We start from the raw sequence: 19,791 nt of genomic DNA on the forward strand, positions 1-19,791 counted from the left end.
TGATGCATGTCCTATCTTCTAACATAGAGGCAGCTATTATATGCAATATTGCAGGCAGACACCAGTTGGTGATCCAGACCCTTTGGGGAGCAGTCTTGTCATCCTTTATTTAGTCACAAAGCAAACTGAAGGCAGAAAGTTAGACAACTTTAATCTGTAACATACAGTGGCACTACTCAAAAACAAAGTGCCAAGTTAACACATTTCCCTCCAACACAACAGTTCGAAACAAACTTAAAATTAATCACTGCTCTAAAAAAACACTGTGACAGACAAGTGCACATTCTCTGCATCATGTTAAAACTTAAAACAGCAGTATAATGAAATCAACAAAACAGGACGTCAGCATGTAAACCTGCGGATAAAGACAAAAGGAGGAATTAAACAGCAGCTCAAAACAATGAAATATACGGTTTCGTAGTACAATTTAAGATTTAGCTCCAGGACTGCAGCATGTTTATGAAGAAATGCATTATTTTGTATAGTAAAATGCCAGAAAGATAATGTACTTATTTTGTCCAAGCAACATTTCACAACTCAAGATTTGGGTTTTAAAACAAGCAGAAAATCAATGGAGAAACTATAACCAGGGAAATTAGCTTCATAAAGTTTAGCCGATACATTTTCTGTCTAATCTAATACGATAAATAACAACTCTTACTTGTGACATTGATGTGGACAGTCAAGGTAAGTCACATTCTAATCAATGGACAGTCGTTTTCTTCCAGGCAACATTAACACAACAGTTGTCAGTAACATAAAATTATCGGACACTAGGGCTGCACGATATATCTAAAATCTATCGTCCTCGCGATATCAGAATGCGAGATACACATCACAAAAGACGATAAATTATGTTTCTCACTCTGCATGTCAATACATTTGGCCGATCAGATGGAGCCCTGCTGCCCTAGATGATAAATTAAAGACATTCAGATCATTGATATGTTTTTCTATCAGTGAATCGTTGTCGGAAGAGAACAAGAATAGAATAGAGAAAACTGAATTTGACGGAGCAGCGGCTTTCTCTATTTCGGCTGACGCCTCTGACTCGCTACAATTCGAAAGTTTATTTGTTTGTTGTCACATTATAAACAGTGATAATCATATAATGATCGATACTTTTATTAATGAGTTAAATCTTTATTCAGAGCAGCACATTCATCAGCTTATTGCTCCCTCACTTACAGCTCCCGGTCGACATCCGGACATCAGCAAGTTTACACGTCTTTCGCCGCAAACTAAAAAACAGTTCTGACTAACCTTGAATAAAATTTAAAACTAACAATTTAGTAGCACTTAAATGGCACTTATTTATAGCACTTTGTAGTTTTGCTTTATTTTTGAAGAAATTGTGCTTTCTTGATTCTTGCTGTTCTGGGTTTGTACCCTCGGGGTTGAATGCACTTATTGCTTATTGGATAAAAGCGTCAGCTCAATGAAATGTACTCTGTTTCTCTTTTTCTCTCACTCACACGGATCGGACACACGTATTAACTGATTCTGAGTAAAAACAACTTTGTAAACCTAGTCAATGTATGTGGAGCTGGAGGAGACGGCTTCGTGCTGCGTTTGTTTGGACGCAGCCGGTGCAGTGCGAATGGAAGAGACACGAGAGAAGATGTAAATTACTGACAGCAGCTAAAAACAAAAACAAAAAGTGCCCCAGTCTCCCCGGTGATGCAGCCGGGGTGTGCGCCTTCTCCTAGCTGTGGAGCTGTCCATAGCCAGGGACTGTTTGTTTATTTATTGCAAATCATCATCATTTATCGCATCTTTTCCTAATCTCCTGCAGCCCTATCAGACACATTCAGATTTGAAATTAGCCGTAAACTCACATGAACCTGTGAGACGAGGATTTTGTCTCCAACCTGCGTCACTCGAGCTCGGCCAGGCCGCTGCTCACCAGAGGCAGATGAACCAACTCTCCGTCCTTGTCGTACAGCAGAACTGTGAGCTCTGGCTCATAAGCCTGAACCGAAAAACAAGACGGAAGGCGCGTGAGTGTAAGATACAGATAAGATGTAATTTCTCTCTATTTACTTTAGTCACTCGTTTTCTTCTAATTCATGTGAAAATCAGTGCAGCATCATGTGGTTTTCTTATTTGTTGGTGTGTTGTACCACGACAGAGGCTGTGATGTTCTGCAGCAGGTCGATCATCTCCAGTGCAGCCTTCACGCTCCAGTTGGGGCTGTAGGGCAGAACCTTTTCCTCCCTGTTGAAACTCGGAGCCTTGAAGCCTGCGACTTTGACCTTGAGGGCCTTGGGGGGAAACTTCAGCAGCTCAGCTGGCAACTGACGCAGCCTGACCGGGAACGACAGAATAGCACGACCACACGGCAGTCACATGATGGGGAAAATGTAAATATAATAACAGAGAAAATGTAACAAATAGAAGATAAACATAAAATGGAACTATCCTGAGTAGAGTAACTTGTCTAATGACCTGTGGAGGCTACTAATGTCCACAGTAAACCTGTAAGTTTAAATGGCCCATATTGTGTAAAACACATTTTCTGGGCTTTTATTATCCGTACGGACTTTATGGGAGTCAGTCGGGACCCTCAAAGTATGAAAACAGTCACTCCGCAGACTTTTTCCACTCAGTCCACTCTAAGAAATATGTTATCGAAACATCTTTTTAAAGCATTAAACATTCAGTTTTAAACTACTTAATGAAAGTAAAACAATCAATCGTGGATCTTTGAACCACAAATTTAACGAGTTTTTTCAACCCATGTCCCGCCCTTCCACCACCAGTTAGCAGAATGGAGAGAACCCCTGACGTTATTTGTTCGTTCAGAAAGTGCAGTCACTAGTTCCTATTGTGCGATGCTCATACTTGCTGACGGGCAGAGTGTCCTCAGAGCCATAGTCCACATGTTGGACCATGATCATGAGGGGCTCCACGGTGGTGAAATTCATGAGCTTTGCTCTGTAGAACTTCCCGTCACTGTACTCAGCCAGACACGGAGCACCTGGAAGCCACAGGCAGAAATTCAGGTCTGTCAAACTTCACTGAAACGTCTGCACAGAAACATCTGCAACACTCATCACCTGCTGTCGTTGCGCCGGTGTAACAGCAGCTACAAAAGGTGACAAGTTTTATTCATGTGGGTGTAAACAAAACCTTGTTCCTCAGGGTTTCTCTTATGACGAATGTTTCAACTAGCGACTATGAGGAGTTTGCGATGCAGAAAAATAATCATTTAGGGGATTGGACTAGTTTCCAGCTGGCATTAAACATTTATTCAAATTTGTAGATACATTTTAGATATTTAATTTGCAAATAAAGATCAGCTGACCTGATGCTAATTTATGCTTAAATGGTTTTGAGAGGCTCTAACCTGCCCGGAGACAGCACAGTGAAAACACTGAGAACTTACCTTGAGGGAAGTTTGTGAGTCGTTTTAGACTGGTGACATTTTCATTGATTCTGGTCAGAGCCTCATCAAGTTTCTCTCCATCCACCTCCACCTCTGCTGTTCCCTCCAAAGGCCACAGGAACACCTGCAGGACAAACACACACAAAAAAGATGAATCGCTTGTTGACTTATTAGTTTAGTGCCATTATTAGTAGTAAATGACCGACTACAAAAAACAATCATGATAAACACCGTTTCCCCAAAGGGGTTTTCAGATCTTTATAGCATCCTGTTATCAGTTCTAATTTGATTACTTTATTGGTATAAGTAGTAGTTACCTCGTTGGGGGTCCTCAGGTGCTTCACCCTGACTTGGAAGCGCTCCCCCTCCTGTGGCAGGTTTGGGTTGACAAAGGTCCCCAACATTGGCTCCTCTGGATCTTTCAAATCCTGTAAACACGGCATCTGCATCAGCCTAAATTCTTTGAGACATTTCCAATGAGGCGAGAGCGAATGGGTTTATTCGTAGTTTAGCTTATGAAGTTATGCAACAATCACATATGACATCAAGAAATCCAGTGGATACTCTCAAGAGTGTTATTTGACTCAGTATTGGTAGATGCTGCAAATGAAAACATTTTATTTAACTCTTAAGTTTGATTTAATTATTTCATCTGGATCACCAACTGCTCTTACATATTCATTTAATCCATAATTATATGGTCTGTGTCACCACTTTATGTCGATCATTAGTTTGAAATCATTGCTATAAATATGGTTTAAGTGAGGTCATCTTCCACAATACCCCAGTGTCGAGGTCCCATTCATCCAGGTAGATGGCAGGCGACGTCACTGAGGGGACCTGCAGAGAAACATAAGGTGTTCCCGGGTTGAGTATAGCGGCGCTGCTTTATCAGGTGACACAAAACCCCAGGAGCGCGCGCGCACACGCACGCACACGCACACACACACACCTTCTGTGCTGACAAAGTCCCGTCAATGGAGGCATGTCCATGGTGACAAAGGATCCTGCTGAGGCTCAGCCCATCCAGAAAGATCTCAACTGTGAGGGGTTTCCTCGGATCAGATGGCAGCTCCTAACACACACACACACACATCGATGGATCCCTCATCCACAAAGATGTCAACAATTCTTGACACACCAAACGTTGCAACACGCCAGTGCTGTGGGCAGGAGCCACCATTCCCAGGTTTATGTGTGGGAAGTTTACCGTGACGTGCATTTCCACGCAGCGGTTCAACAGCTCCTTCAGCAAGGCCACAGCATACGGCTGCCACTTGCCGCCAATCTGAGAAGACGGAGCAAAAGATTTAACAAGTTAGGACTTAAAGGGGTGATTCTGAACCCTGATGCAAGAAAGATCAGCAAACTCATTCAACAATCCTCTGCTCGGTGGTTTATACCAGAAACTTGCAGAAGATCTAGTCAATCTGGCTTTTGAGACCAGATCACTTTAAATTTTTTTTAAACTGGTGGTTATGCCACCACAAAGTCTTACAGGGTTGACTCCGTGCAGCAGGCAGGGAATACAGAGCTGAGGAACATCTTCACACAGCAGCACGGGGTACACATGGACCACTGGGATGTTCTCCACGTGGCCATAGTCCACATATTGTACCTGGTGACACATAAACAATATAGGATTACGGTGACACTGTTGCTTGAGTAATCGTCACAGCATGACAGAAGTTCATCCACAATTGATCAGCCAATATTGTTTTGCAATGTAAAATGCATTTTTTGTGGCATTTATTGTTATTGATTGTTGATTGGTAATGGTTCACGTACATTATGAGTTAAGGCTTTTTTATGTATGTGTTTTCCAGACCTTAACATGTCCTCCGAGCACCTCCAGCAGCTGACCTCGGCACCACGACATATCGGGTCCAAAGACAGCACAGCCCTGGACTGACTTCCAAGTGTAGGACTTCTGTCTAGGCAGCGTTTTCAAGCTCTGCTGAATCCTCTCCTTGAGCTGCTCCAACTGACACTCTGACACACACACAGACATATATTATTTATTCTATAATTACAAAAATTAAGCATCTAGTATATACATTTTTGTAAATATATTCAGCATCCACAAAATGAAGATTTACACCGATATGCACCTGCATTTTGTGTTCTTATATAAATGAGACCGTCCTCTCCGATGGCAGACACACTTGTCTGGATGTGACCCAGACATGGCAGTTCTGGGGGGTCGTACAACTGAGTCTTCACCTGCTCACACACGTACACAAATGAACATTAAAACCAGAATGCAACAAGAATCACAAAGTAAAAGCTTAGTCTTTTTAATTTGTTACATATCTTATTAACTCACATGAACGGCTTCATATTTTACTAGTTTTGCCTTCAAATGGAATCCAGGTTGATAATAGTGTGCAAGTGTGTGTAATCACCTTCTCAGCAGACATGATGCTGCGGGGGGCTGGTTTAGGAGGGATGCAAGTAGAGACGAGAGAGGAGGGTAAAGGAACGAGAGAGGAGGGTAAAGGAATGAGAGAAGGTGCTCTAGGTTCAGGACTAGTTGTACTTTTTTTCTCGCCATCAGAGCCGTGAGTTTGTGTCTCGCTCACTGAAGAATGTGCATCAGTTTCTTTGGGTTTCTGAACAAGAGCATCTCTGCGAGAAAATACACTTTTCATTAGACAGGCATTTGATTAAAACTGAAAACTGATGATAAATCACTTACATCTGGCACAAAGTAATACTTGAGAAAGAGTTAAAAGTTAAAAGTATATTAATAAGGTTCTAAAACCTCATACAAATATACTATATGGAAAAGAAAAAACAAAGATTACTTATGTTATTTAAGACCTGTAATTACACACACTTCTATGCTTGTGGCACACACAGACCTTGGTTTTCTATTTTTGAGGGCGAGGCCCTCGTTGGCCAGAAACTCTGCAATGCTGATTAACTGTCCCAACTTGTTGGAGGAGAAAAGAACGACGGGTAACGGACGCTCATCTGTCAAACCCTGGATATCAAACAAGGACAGACACAGTAAAACTAGGTCACTACAGTAACAAAGACAAGAAGTGTGTGTGTGAGTAAAAGGTGAAACTTAAAATCATAAACACAGGGATAGCTCCTACAGAAGAAGAAATTATTCATCTTTATAAACTACTGTGTGTAGATAAAATAAATGTTTTCGGCACCTGATCAAAAGGCAAAAGGCGAAAGAGATGAAGAGAGAGAAGGAGGGAAAGACCTTGACTGTCATAACGGCAGAGGCTCCTGTCAAGTAGTAGGTGAATAAGTCAGAGGCTGTAGCCGTCCAGGTGGATCGGCCTCCTGCTGGCCTGAAATAGAAAAAGCAGAAGACAAATCTCGATGAGAAAAAAGTGAAACTAACAGGTTAGACATTGTGCTGATATAATTTCATCAATACGTCTGAGGATTTGTACGTATTAGGGCATGACTACAAACAGTGTGTGTTACCTAATATCAGTAAGAGCACACTCCAGTGCCAGAGATCCTATCAAGGCGGATGGAAGAGGTCGCAGGCTGCTTATGTGGACTTTCTCTGTGTTGCCATGGTCACAGCGAATCACCTGGTACCAGCCAGAGTGAAACAGGACAATGAGTCACTACAACTTGTTCAAACAAGCTTTAAGTGATAACAACATACAGTAAATTAATTAAGTTGATATCATCCACAGTATTACTCACTGTCTTCATGCAAAATGGAGTCAAGATAAAACAAAATGTCATTTAATAAGGGCAGTAATATCAAAACACTGACTTACTGATTCAGTGGTAAAAAAGCTGTCAAAAGATGCAATAGAAGGCAAACACTATGTTTTGGAGGGTGTTTTGTGATCTTTTACCTCTGCGATGTTGCTGGATGTGATGTCAGAGCAGATCTGTCCCCTCTCCCAAACCCCGTTAATGTGAGCAGCACAAAACATGTCTGCCTTCCACTCCACATCTTGTGGCTCTGTACAGGCACACTCCTGCTTCAGAAGCTCGCAAACCCTATAAAACACAAACATATAATAATATTCAAACGGATTTGGGATTTTTGGGGCTGATGCCCATACCTTTATCAGAACTTTATCAAACCCTTATGAGACAGTTTTTTCTGAGAAGCTAACCTTTTGAGCTGAGAGTCTTTCTGAGTGAGCTGCACGTAGAAACTGCTCGGTGAGTTGACGTGGGTGACTTTCACTTTCAGGTCTTTGAGTTGAGCAGGGAGCTTCAACTGAGGCTGAAACTCCAACGACTCCTCAGCCTTTGGGACTTTTTGGTCTGGGGAATCAATGCCCTCTGTGGCCAAACCATGCTCCAGTGGAGGGTCCCATATGATGGAGTCATCAGCAGGGGAAATGGCATGTTTGGACTTATAGCTGGGGGTGAAGAGTTGGATGAGATTACACAGAGGAGAAGACAGTGAAAAGATACAATTAAATAGGGATGGCTTGATACCATTCTTTTTAAATTATGATCCCAATGATCCTACGCTAAATATCTGCATATTCCAACTCCAAGTTTTTTCCTTCTTCAATCATCTTGTCCTATTATCTAACAAAAAAAAAAATGGGCTTAATCAGATGTGGCTCTTCAACATACAACTTATTTTTTTTAATGGTGTAGAAAAATAAATTGTAATCTTTAAAATCCTCTTAGAAATACAAGAAATTGAAGACACCTCAATAGAAGACAGGGTTAAGGCCCACCTTTCTTTGAAGCTGGCCAGCTCCTCATTGACCAGCAGCTCGGCAATGTTGGTTTGAGGCCCGTCCAGGCTGCACTCAAACAGTCTTACTGACAGGGTCCCAGTTCTGTGTCTGCTACCTGATCAAACAAATAAATAAAAGACACACTTATACCTATTCATTCTTCTGCTCCTCTTTTTAAAGAAAAAAAAGTACACCCCAAACTGTGCAAACAGCACCTGTTTTCACAATAGAGACCAGTTTCTCGTGAGCCAGGCTGATGAATCTGTTGGTGCAGGTGTCGCTCCAGGTTTCTCCGTTAAGAGGAGTCACATCTGACAAACAGCAGTGGATTGCCTGGACAGCACAAGAAACACTTCCTGTTTACTAAATTAGTGCATAAAATGTACACGCTTAATTCTATAATATATTTTTTTATCTAATGTAATGTCAACTGGCCTTTAGTTAACAATTGGTTTGATGTTTGATACAGAATCAAAGTGGAAGCTTAGACATTACAGTCAAAAACAGAGAGTAAATGCAAAAGATATAGGAACTAATCTACTGAATACTGTGTTCTCACCATGGAGGGAAGGGCAAAGAACTCATCCTTCATCTTCCTCAAGTCGCTGACTGACAGGATTTGGATATTGCCAAAATCTACAAACCGCACTTCCACATTTCTGCCCCCTGGATGACCTACAAACACACACATTCATAAAAAAGGTGTAAGTTTGATTAATCGAGATATTGATTTGAAGTCATATCGCCCAGCACTAATAGTGAATGAAAAGCTTAGAACCCCCCCCATTTAATGCTTAAAAACCTGCTCATGTCTCCCGCATCCATTACATTAACTACAAGAGCTGATTTCAGCTGGGAAATGCACCTTTGGTCTGAATTAATAAATGTTACTTAAAACTCTAAAGAATTTGGCCACTTGATTTTTGGAAAAGGTGACATGACAGAGCAGCTGTGACAAAACCAGGCTTCAATCAATGGACCCTCTGAATTAAACTTTCATGAACATAAAATACACTAATGAAAAATACCCACTAGTAAAACAGAAGCCTAATCAAAGCGTTAATACATGTACCCTCACCCATGACTTGAGCTCTGTACCACAATTTGTCATCGTAGCGGGCTACGCAGGCCTGTCCTATCGAAGGGCAGTAGATGTTGAGGTCATCTTGTCCAGCCACTGATGTCGCATTGTAACAATCCTGAAGCTTGACGGACAGTAACAAGGACTCCATGTTGTCAACCTGGTCAAGGCAAGGGGCAGAAAAAAATATTTCTTGCATCTCCTTGAAAGACTTTACATATATTCTCTTCAAAACCCAATTTTTTTTTTTTCTACTGTTGTTTTAAAGTACATCTCTGGTGTCTATATATATGGATAATACTAAGTGTATGCATGTTTACTTAGATGTGTTTATTTAGTACCAGCTGGATGTAGAAATCAGCAGGGTTGTTGATGTGGGACACCACTGCATTAAGCGCTCTGTTGTTGTTGGGATAGACAGGAGGGTAGAAGAGCAAGGGTGTCCTGCTCAATGTCACTGGAGAGTAAAACCTATCAGCAGGTTTGAAAGAGCACAGCAAAAGTAAGACTACTTCAATAGCCAGGCTAAATACTTTAAAAGTCTGAATTTGACTCTGAATCAACATGAGATAAATACCAATTTGTTTATCAGAATTTGTTCAGGTAAGTTGCATATGTTACCTGGCCACTTCAATAAAAACAAGGTACTCTCTGACACAGATGGGCGTGTCACTGGGCTGGTCAATGGGCACTTTCCTCAGGTCCACCAACAGAGCGTCTCTGTCCTGACCCAAAGGCTTCATCTCCACCGCAGCAACGCCAACCACACTGCGGAATTCCACCTCAGCCTCTTTACTCCAGCCTTTGGTCTATATGAACCAACACACACACAGTGAACACAGCTCCTACTACTGCTGCTATTTGTAAAGATAAACATAATTTAACAAAAAACGATCTAATTCAACAGGCACTCAGACTTCCTTATCCTCATCACATGACATAAGAACACATCATCAGTTCTTCAACATTAACAGCCAATATTCTCCTCGTAAGTAATCTTATAAACTCAATTGCAAAGGGTGGAACTTTTAGTTATATAATGATGACATTTCTACTATGCATCATGCTAGTTACATTTCCCGCCAAATGGCAGACAGTGTTTAAAACAATGGCAAGGAACTATCGGTTTTTGTACAAAAATGGAGGCGTGTGATGTCACTTTTGTTTAAAGGATAGTTCACAAAAAAAAGAAAATTCACTCATTATCTACTCTCCCCTGTGCAGATGGAGGGGATGGTAAAGTCCACAAAACCCTTCTGGAGTCTCAGGGATAAAACAGCGTGGTTGCATAATCCAATACCCGCCATTAGTCGACGTCATCGATGACCTCGACGCTGAAAATGTGTTGACTTCAATATTTTAAACCGACGTGTCAGACCCACACAAATTATGAATTTACCTTTTCAATTTCTAAAACATTTCAATTCATTATAACTACTGTTCTTCTTCAATATCACCATGTAACACCGGGTTTACACCGGACGCCGAAGCGCTATTCTCAATGTTGCGCAGGTGCCCGGCTTTTCACACGGGGGGCGCATTTCTCAGCGCCGGTCAGCCAACGATTCTGCTTTCTCCGCTTTTTGTTTTATGTAACCCGTTCAATGTACTGGTTCAATGTACCTCTGTCTTTCTCTCTCTGTCTATCTGCTTGTGTGCTTGTAGTGGATGGGCAGAGGGGGTCATTTAATTATGTGATTGGGAAAATTGGGGAAATTAAAACTCCAGGACAACAGAAGGGGAATGTGGTATCGTTCAATATTATTCACAACAGTTGACTGACAGGAAAATTAATCGTTTAGATTAATCGACCAATCGGTAAAATAGTCGACAGATTAATTGATAGAAAAATAGTCGTTAGTCGCAGCCCTAATCCAATATAACTGAACCAAACATAACATGCCTCCATACGGGTCCTGTGGTGTCATCCAAGTGTAAGTGTTTAAAACAGCGTCATTTACACCAAGTTTTTAGCCTGAATGTCCATTGATAGCTTCCTACGAGCTGCGATCACGCATCCTCGGGCACACCACCATGTGGCTACGTCCGGCAGCTTCGCTACTTCGGGTAGTGGAGATTTAGGACTAAAACACTGTGAATAACCTTGTTTCTAGTCGAATTTGAATGTCAGGTCTTGCGGACCATCCCTCCATCGACATAGTGGTGAGAAGATAATGGGCAAATTCTTATTTTTCTATAAATTATCCCTTTAAACTTGATCTTTGGAAAAAGTGGCAGTCCGACATGTGATAGCTTTTCTCTGTCACTCATCTGTGAGGGAAAATGTAAATGATCTGATCAAACACATAGAAGGAATCTTTATAAATCTCAGTTTCTTACCAGGTCATATGGGACCAGGTCCTTGAGAGAACATCTGATGGCCTGAGGAGCAAAGTAACCCAGTTCCAAATTTACTGTCTCAACCACCTTCCTCAGGAGATTGTTCACAGCATTAAGTGATGACTCAGAACTCCCGTCTTCTCTGAAAAGGTACAACAGAAGATAGGAGAATGTATTCAATATATAAGTTGAGCAAAATATTCTTTACAATCGAGACAAATACCACTGGGTTTACAACATTTAGTTATATATATGTATACAATAACATGATTATTTGAATTTTCAGTGAATTAGTAGAGAAACTGAAATAAATGAAATAGCTCTATAGGTCTTAAACAGTTCAAATGGATACTTTCAGAAAATGTTGTAAACACTGAAGTGTAGACAAATATATTTCTGTCTGTACCTCTTTATTGTGATATTTTCAGTGAGGCCGTTTTCAAAGAAGAAGACTTGGACATTGACGAGCTGCGTGACTTTGCAGGTTTTCACAGTCTCCACACAGCCACTCTGAAGAATTTCAACCACACTGGCTCGCCACCAGAGTCCCTCCATCCACTTCACAAAGATCAGGGAGCCTTAAGAGGAGCACAGAGGAACAATAACACACATGCAAAGTATGCTTTACTCTGAGAAGATGAGTGTTGTTTGATACATTCATGCTATTATTTGCAGGGAAAGATAAGGAGAGGAATGAAATTGTTAATTTTATTTGTTATCCCGAAGAAAATAAAATGATTTTGTATACAGCAGCAATCAGAAAACCTCTGATTCTTAATCAGTTAACTGCAAACATGCAAACCAATTTATGCATCAACTTCTGTACCACACTGCGTTTATCTTTGGATTGTACATATTTATAAATGTTATGTGACTGTATAGTTTTTTTCACTTATTGCTCTTATACTTAACTTACTCTTCATATTGTCATTATTCCTTCTATTTTTTACTTAGTAAATTTGCTATGCACCAAACACCAAAGTTAATCCCTTGTATGTTGAAAACCTACTTGGAGATATAGCTGATGGTGATTCGGATAAGTTTGCAATGCTAATAAACAAAGCTTTTTGTTTAATTTGCTCAACATTAATTGCATGAAAACTTTACCTATTGACATATACATGCTTTAACCTATTTCCATCATTTGGAGGACAGACATACATACCAGTCTCCACTGAATCGCTGGAAGTAAAGTAGCAATCTTCTCTGTTGCAAAACTGGTTGATCCTCTTGGAAAGGATCTCGCTATCCCTCCTCTCTGCCATGTAGCGCACATAGAAGTGACTTGGATTCACAATGTGGGTCACCACCACCCACTGGGTAACTAGAAATTAAGGTAAGAGAACAATGATGAGGAAAGGGAATAACACGATATGTGGGATTATGTTGATTCTTATACAAAAACGGTTGTTTAATAATGAGGGGTTGTTTTATATTTGCACCCAAACTTTTTGTAATAAACCTGTTGTTCCTACCATGTCTCCTTTTGCCAGAAACAGGATTTCTCCTATTCCTGGAGATTCTCCCTCTGTCATAAGCCAGCTCAGGGCCAGTGGGAGGGAGAGCTGCAAGAAGACAGACAAATAAAAAAAATTGGTTAAGGCTTTTCTTCTGTGTTCATCCAGTGCAATTGAATGTTCTGATTGGAACTGGCAACACACCACGTTGTTGTCCCACGTCTACAAGCTCCTCTATAATTACATCTGGAGTACCGATGTCCAAGTTTGAGCTGTGGTGAGAGGGTTTGGTGGAGGAGCTTCGAGGTGAATGACTATCAGCTTCACAGCTCTCCTGTTCCTGTCTTTGTGGGGAAGGCAACTTGCCTCGGTTGGGTGAGGTACAGATTCTCTTTCGGCCCTCGGCACAGTACAAAGGCGACTTTCTGTTGATGCTGCTTGACTGGTGGCCTTTAGGAGGAGATTCGTACAAGCTAAAAAGAAAACAACAAGAAGGAAGTAAATATATGTAATATTTTGTGTAGTATTCATTAAAAAAAAAGCTTTTTAAAAGTAAATTAAGAATATCGGCTAGTCTAAAGGAAAACATTAAAAATTACAATTAAATAAGGTACAATAGAACACTGCTCTGGCACTGATGAGAGAAACTCCTCATGGCCATCATCAATATCTGTTTGCCTGTTGAGGTGTGTAATTTGAGTGACAGACAAAAAACCAATGTACAGACTTTTAGCAGTTTTCTGAGCAAAAATAAATCTAAATGACACTGGATGATAATCATTAACTCACTTCTTTGGGGTATTAACTTCCAACTTCAGAGACAATGCCAGACTCCGGTTGACACATTCTGACTGAAGAACACAGCTGTCACGAAAACATTCATTAAAAAGTTCAAGATTAATAGTCAGTCACTAATGTTCATCAGGTCTACATACAGAAGTCTCTTTTTCTGGTGTCGTGATGTTTTATAAAGCATTGGACAATTTTAGTTTATGCTGGTTGTGAAATAGCACTTGTCACAATGGAACATAATAATACATTTAAAAAAAAAAAAAAATATCTTTAAATGACTGACCTTACTCCAAAACCCATTGTAATGCTTTTGATATCAAAGCTCTGCTTATCCACAGGGGCTTTCAATGTCTCCAGAACCTAACACACACACACACACAGACACACTTCTAAAACATCTTGCTATTTTAACAAGGAATCTTTTTGGATCTTAGACTGTACATAAAGATGAATATTGTGTCTTCACTTCCACCCATTGTACACAAATGAAGCTGAAATATTCAGGATACGAGGTAAACATTTTTTGGGGGTTTTGATGTTATGTGGATCCAGAGTATCAATGTCCGACTGTTATGTAGTTCATCTTTATAAACAATCTATGGTTTGGATGTAAATAAGAATAAGATGTCATACATTATCCAGGGTACAGTACTGCCCCAGGTTGGGGACACGTCGTACTTCTCTGGCCACCTTCATGGCTATCTCCAGTGCATTAATCCTCTCCTGGACACAGTACGCTTCCGCTTGGATGGTGGAGAATTGTGCCTCCAGTTTTGACACCTGATTAAACTGCACATCCCTCCTGTTGACAGATAAGTTGCAGGCTTCAAGATAAAGAAAAAATATCAAATTAGACAGCTTCAAGTAGGGCTGCCACTAACGACTATTTTTCTATCGATTAATCTGTCGACTATTTTACTGATTCGTTGATTTATCTAAACGATAAATTTTCCTCCAAAAAAATTTAATTGACCATTTCATTTAATTTCAGATTCCCCGCACCGCGCAGCGCCAAGGTAAGCCAGGCGCACCTATCCACCCCCCCGTTAAACCTTTGTGCAGTTCACAGGGGCTGCGATGCGCCTCGTGCCCTGCACCGATGGTTTCGGCGTCGAGTCTGTCGAGTTTGCTTAATAATGTGCGTGAGACAGACTGTGTACTAATGTTGACATATCTATTCGGGTCCTCACTTCCGTGTCTGACCCTGCCCCCCCATTCATTGCCTCCTCCTATTGGTCCATAACATACCAACATTGGGGCTTCCTATTAGCTAAACCTACATGTCAATCAACTGTTGTGAATAACATTGAACGATACCACGGTCTATTTTTCCGCTCACTGCAAGCGTATCGCGCCAGGAAACGCACTGGAAAATGATTTTAAACGATATTAATGACATATTTTATATGATATAATTGATAAAAAATGCATCCCATTCTTTGTATACCCCTTCTGTTGTTCTGGAGTTTTAATTTCCCCAATCACATAATTAAATGACCCTCTCTGCCCATCCACTACACTACAAGCACACAAGCAGAGAGAAAGAGAGAGAAAGAGGGGGGGGGCTATGAAGACCTTCATCATTTACCCCCAAACCAGTACAGTGAACGGGTTACATACAACAACAAGCGGAGAAAGCAGAATTGTTGGCTGACCGGCGCTGAGAAATGTGAATCCCGTGTGAACAGCTGGGCGCCTGCGCACGCTAAAAAATAGCCTGTGCGGCGCGCCGGAGCGTTTCGGCGTCCGGTAAAAACCCGGCGTTATGTAGTGATATTGAAGAAGAACATTTGTTATAATGGATTGAAATGAAACGTTTTAGAAATTGAAAAGGTAAATTCATAATTTGTGTGGGTCCGACGCGTAGGTTTAAAATATTGATGTCGACGCATATTCAGCGTCAACGTCATCGATGACGTCGACTAATCGCGGCAGACCTAGTTTCAAGTATTTTTGACTGTTACTGTTCATACCACTTATGGATTGCATGCATCGCCTTGTCTGCAACTTGTTTGATCTCCATTGCCAGCCGAGCTTTCTCTCTTTTCACCTGTTCTGCCTGACCAGTAGTCAGAGTCTGCACAGATGAAACAAATGATACGTAAAAAGCCATCCAAGTTACGTTTTGATTTTGATCTGGTGCAGTTTTCACCTCATGGATGTGTTCCAGCTGGGCAAGATTATCTGCAGCTTGGACCAATGCCTCATCCACTCTCCTCTCAATCTGCTTGATATCATCTGGCTGAATAAAACAGAAGTTTGACCACTTTAACCAGAATAGTTTACATTCAGGCACCAAGTCCTCCTTGTATCTGAGGTTAAATCACCCACAACAATTGTTTCCCCCCATCCAAAAATCGTATGACAACAGCTTGAATACTGATCAGACATTCTGAAAAACCTCTAAACCTCAGTCAGGCATGGATTGTATATCTTCATAGACCTCAACATACCTGGTCTGTATTCTCAGTACTCCCATTAAGATCAGTGGTTGACATTAAGTTGCTCTTTCTGCGATTCTTTGATCGGTCACACTGGAGGCTACAGGAGATGACAACACCAAAGACATTATGAAAGTAAAAACATTTTCTCTTTAATATAGCTATTACTCCACCGGATTACACAATGAGATATGTGTCAGTAATGTGGTTCAGTATAATCAGAGCAGCTTTTTTTTTGTACCTTCTCATCTTGTTCATTTTAGCTGTGTAGATGAGGCCAACAATCCTGCTGTCCTCTGGCAGATGTAACACACCACCTTCAGGAAGGGGGGACTTAACCTATGGACAGGGAAGTTAGTTTTTATCTTTGTCATCATGCCATGTTGCATATTCAGTTTCAAGCTTTATGCAGATCACAAATTCTATTTACCATGCGAGTCCATATTCACAGTTACAAAATGAAGCCACTAAAGCCTTTGAGAAATGTTTAATCGTGTATTTATGATAGTTCCAAAGCCCTTCACATGTGGCTTGCTTGCCCCATGGCGAGTGGTTCATACTGAAATCCCAAAGAGCATGTTTGCCCTCTCGAGAGTGTGACCACTGAATAACCACTTTTGATATTACCTCACACTCAGGACATTTAATGACACCGTCACACTGGATGGACAGCAGACAAGAGGTACAGAAGATATGGCCACACAACAGCGCACGAGGGAGGTTGCCGTCAGTGTCATCCTCTGGAAAACAACACACACATAAAAAGCAGGATCCATACAATGTCAGTGTATATAATGATATCATGTACATTTTTACGATCACTGTAAATTACCAATCTTCTGAGACACATGAGTGTATAAGGACTGTATGTAAATTGAGATTGATTTGCTCACATTTCGTCAAAAGCTAGTTGCATTATTCATTAAATGTATTATAATATTAATAATTTTGTAAAGAATTTATCTAGAAAAGGTAAATAGTAACTTAAGCGCGAATTTAATTATTAACTGGACGGTTCAACATTTGCTTAGCTAGAAGCTAAATAAGCTAATAGGTTATGTTCGCCGTCTTGTATCTGATGGTTTATTGTGTGAATTACAGACATTTAAATTCTATCATTTATAAGATGAATTAGCAAACTAACCCTCTAGCTAACACACTTCTTTTAGCCGCCTGGCTAGCTAGCCGAGCTAGTTAGCGTAATTCTTACAGCCGCCTCGCTAGCTCACAGACTCGTTTTAGCGAAGATAACTTGATTAGACTCCCAGAACAAGATTGTAAATGGTCTACCAGGCAGAGCGAAGACCTCTCCACAAAAGTTGCAGGTAACAGCGGCTGGTTTTTCCCTCGTGTCCATTTTTATCTGGTGAATCTTTCTTTTCTCACTTCGTCCTTCGGTTGTCACCTGACCTCGCAGGTGCGTTCAAGGTCCGCGGCGTGTTACGGAAGCCCCGAATGTAAGACGCAAATATTTCCCTTCGGAAGTTTTCCAAGGAGTCGTAGAATTCCCCCTAAGATGATATTATTTTATGTCGTGAGCAGAGGTTAATTATTTTTTTAAGAATGTCCTTGTGTTTTAAACACTCAGATGCTCACAACCACCAGGTTTGTACCATAAATGCGAATATCACACAATGATTGTGTCACACAATTAATTTAGCTTTTGCACATGGACACAGGATTGTCAGGAATCGTTTGCTATGCATACCAAAGGGAAAATCCTATAAATGTTGAAAGTATGTGTCTCTTACTTTTATTAACTATAAATAAATAAATGAGTTGTGCACACAGAGTTAACATCTCCAGACTTAAGACATGATGCTCTGAAGAAAACACTAAGTCTTGTTTATATCTTTTCAGCGTTTGTAAATTAATTTGTATCATTGAAACGTCGTCCTTCTGTCAGTTGAGCCTGTTTTCCTTCAGTAGCTACGCTATTCAAATGATTCCCGACAATCATGTGTCTCTGTGCAAGAGCAACAAGAATTTCAATGTGTGACATATATCCAGGTGAAAATAAAACTATATCCGCCGAGTTCACTCCATCTATGGTACAAACCTGGTGGCTGTGTACATGAGTGATTACAACACAAACATCTTCTTGCAAATTTCCCCATGGTGGGACTGATAAAGGATTATCTATTCTTCCCTCACTGAAATACATTTATCAAAACAATTATTTGCTCAAACACTAGAGGGCGCCAAAGACTGAGGCACTCACACATACAGTATGTACCCTTTATATATACAGTATATGATATGTACCAGCAGAGGATGGGTTCATAATAAAGGGCTTCTAAAAAAATGTACCCAATTATCCTACAAGAGACAAGAAGGTCTAGAAAATGTATTTACAGCCCTCTCATCACAATTCCCCATTGTCTTGGGATCTTTGGAAATGCATTGCAGGTGATAGGTGATAGGGGTATGGTTATGTTATCTTTATGTATGCATGGGGACTTTTTGTAGTAACAATGATTTTGAGGTTTTATGATCTAAACCTTGGTTTAATTTATTTTCTTTCTTATAATTTCATCTCTTTATTGAAATGTGTTGTAAGATACTGAGATTGAAAAGGCGCCAGATAAAAAAGGAGACATTTAATTCACACACCATATTGCCTGATACTGTTTTTTATTATCCATGTCATGTGAATGATATAAAAATTGCAGTTGAAGTCTTTGGACTGAACCTTTGGAGTTCATGGTTAAAATTGTATTATTATCGTTTGTGCATATATAAGGCAAGGCAGTTTATATTTAAACGATTTAAAAGAGCAGAATCAAAAAGGTAAAGACTTTGAAAATGTAAAAGAAGTAAAAAGATGAATCTGTAGAAAAGATACAAAATTTGACTCAATGAGATACTATATTAAAGGATATTTTGCAGTGGATATACATCAGTACACCATGCATTGCTTTTGATTTTGGATCTTTTTGTTTCTTTTTGCGTAACATCTTTAAAGACCATTTGAACTCTTTGATCGATCACAACATAGACTCCTGTTGCACTGTTGTGTTGTGTGTGATATTCTTTTGTTTCCTTTCCAACCAATTACGAGGCTCCGCAGCAGACTTAACGGCAACATGTCGGCGCTCTCCTCTGAGCGCAGCTGCCAGGAGCACCCCCCGCCTGAGGACAATGGGCAGCAACCCAGTGAAGCAGCAGTAACCAAGGGTGACAGCCGATGGAGCACGGGGAGGCAAAGTCATCAGATGGGAAAGGTAAATCATCTACAACATGGTCAAAACTTGAACCTTCAGAGATGGTGCACCCAATGCCTGGAGGGGGAAATGAAAGTGGAGCTCATCAGCGAGGGGTCTCCCCATGTAGAGGTGGCAGAATTCAGCCCCAAAGAACAACTTGAAATTCATGTGTTTTAACAGCACAACAGCAACCTCTGCAGAAGAGCACACATAAATATTATACATGTAAAGCTCCAGGTGTTCATCTGAGGTGAAAGTAGATAATCTTGGTGTGAGGTGGCAAGACACCTTCAGGTAAAAAGTAACCCATAGATGACAAATATTAAGGGTCATTTAACACATCGGCACAATGTAGTTAAACACAACAGACCCCCAATGAGTAGCATTTACAAGGT

The 19,791-nt window shown here is 40.6% G+C and overlaps 1 protein-coding gene across 1 annotated transcript; it reads right to left on the bottom strand.

The window, feature by feature from the left end:
• Positions 1–1,876: 1,876 nt before the first annotated feature.
• Positions 1,877–17,547, bottom strand: rnf17 (ring finger protein 17). Its single transcript, XM_053440373.1, has 37 exons — positions 17,481–17,547; positions 16,818–16,930; positions 16,432–16,529; positions 16,203–16,290; positions 15,902–15,991; positions 15,723–15,826; positions 14,383–14,551; positions 14,033–14,109; positions 13,747–13,821; positions 13,162–13,430; positions 12,976–13,065; positions 12,666–12,824; positions 11,907–12,078; positions 11,501–11,642; positions 9,782–9,969; positions 9,502–9,631; positions 9,158–9,320; positions 8,639–8,754; positions 8,295–8,412; positions 8,077–8,194; positions 7,495–7,746; positions 7,228–7,375; positions 6,839–6,951; positions 6,609–6,699; positions 6,253–6,374; positions 5,794–6,016; positions 5,500–5,611; positions 5,217–5,380; positions 4,887–5,006; positions 4,599–4,676; positions 4,341–4,463; positions 4,172–4,228; positions 3,706–3,816; positions 3,389–3,512; positions 2,845–2,980; positions 2,124–2,307; positions 1,877–1,972 (listed from the first exon to the last, which is right to left on the bottom strand). The coding sequence occupies exons 1-37, from the start codon at positions 17,545–17,547 to the stop codon at positions 1,877–1,879; spliced, it is 4,800 nt and encodes a 1,599-aa protein (XP_053296348.1).
• Positions 17,548–19,791: the final 2,244 nt, after the last annotated feature.

Source organism: Pleuronectes platessa, chromosome 14 (genome assembly GCF_947347685.1).
Source record: "Pleuronectes platessa chromosome 14, fPlePla1.1, whole genome shotgun sequence".
NCBI classification, from domain to species: Eukaryota; Metazoa; Chordata; class Actinopteri; order Pleuronectiformes; family Pleuronectidae; genus Pleuronectes; species Pleuronectes platessa.

What these genes read in the sequence shown, in the direction of transcription:
- rnf17 (XM_053440373.1), bottom strand. Translation starts at nt 17,547, where the DNA reads ATGGACACGAGGGAAAAACCAGCCGCTGTTACCTGCAACTTTTGTGGA. An exon ending in GCATCATGTCTGCTGAGAAG is followed by an intron (nt 5,612 to 5,793) that starts GTGATTACACAC and finishes GTGTGTGAGCAG; the next exon opens with GTGAAGACTCAGTTGTACGA. An exon ending in TATAAGAACACAAAATGCAG is followed by an intron (nt 5,381 to 5,499) that starts GTGCATATCGGT and finishes TGTGTGTGTCAG; the next exon opens with AGTGTCAGTTGGAGCAGCTC.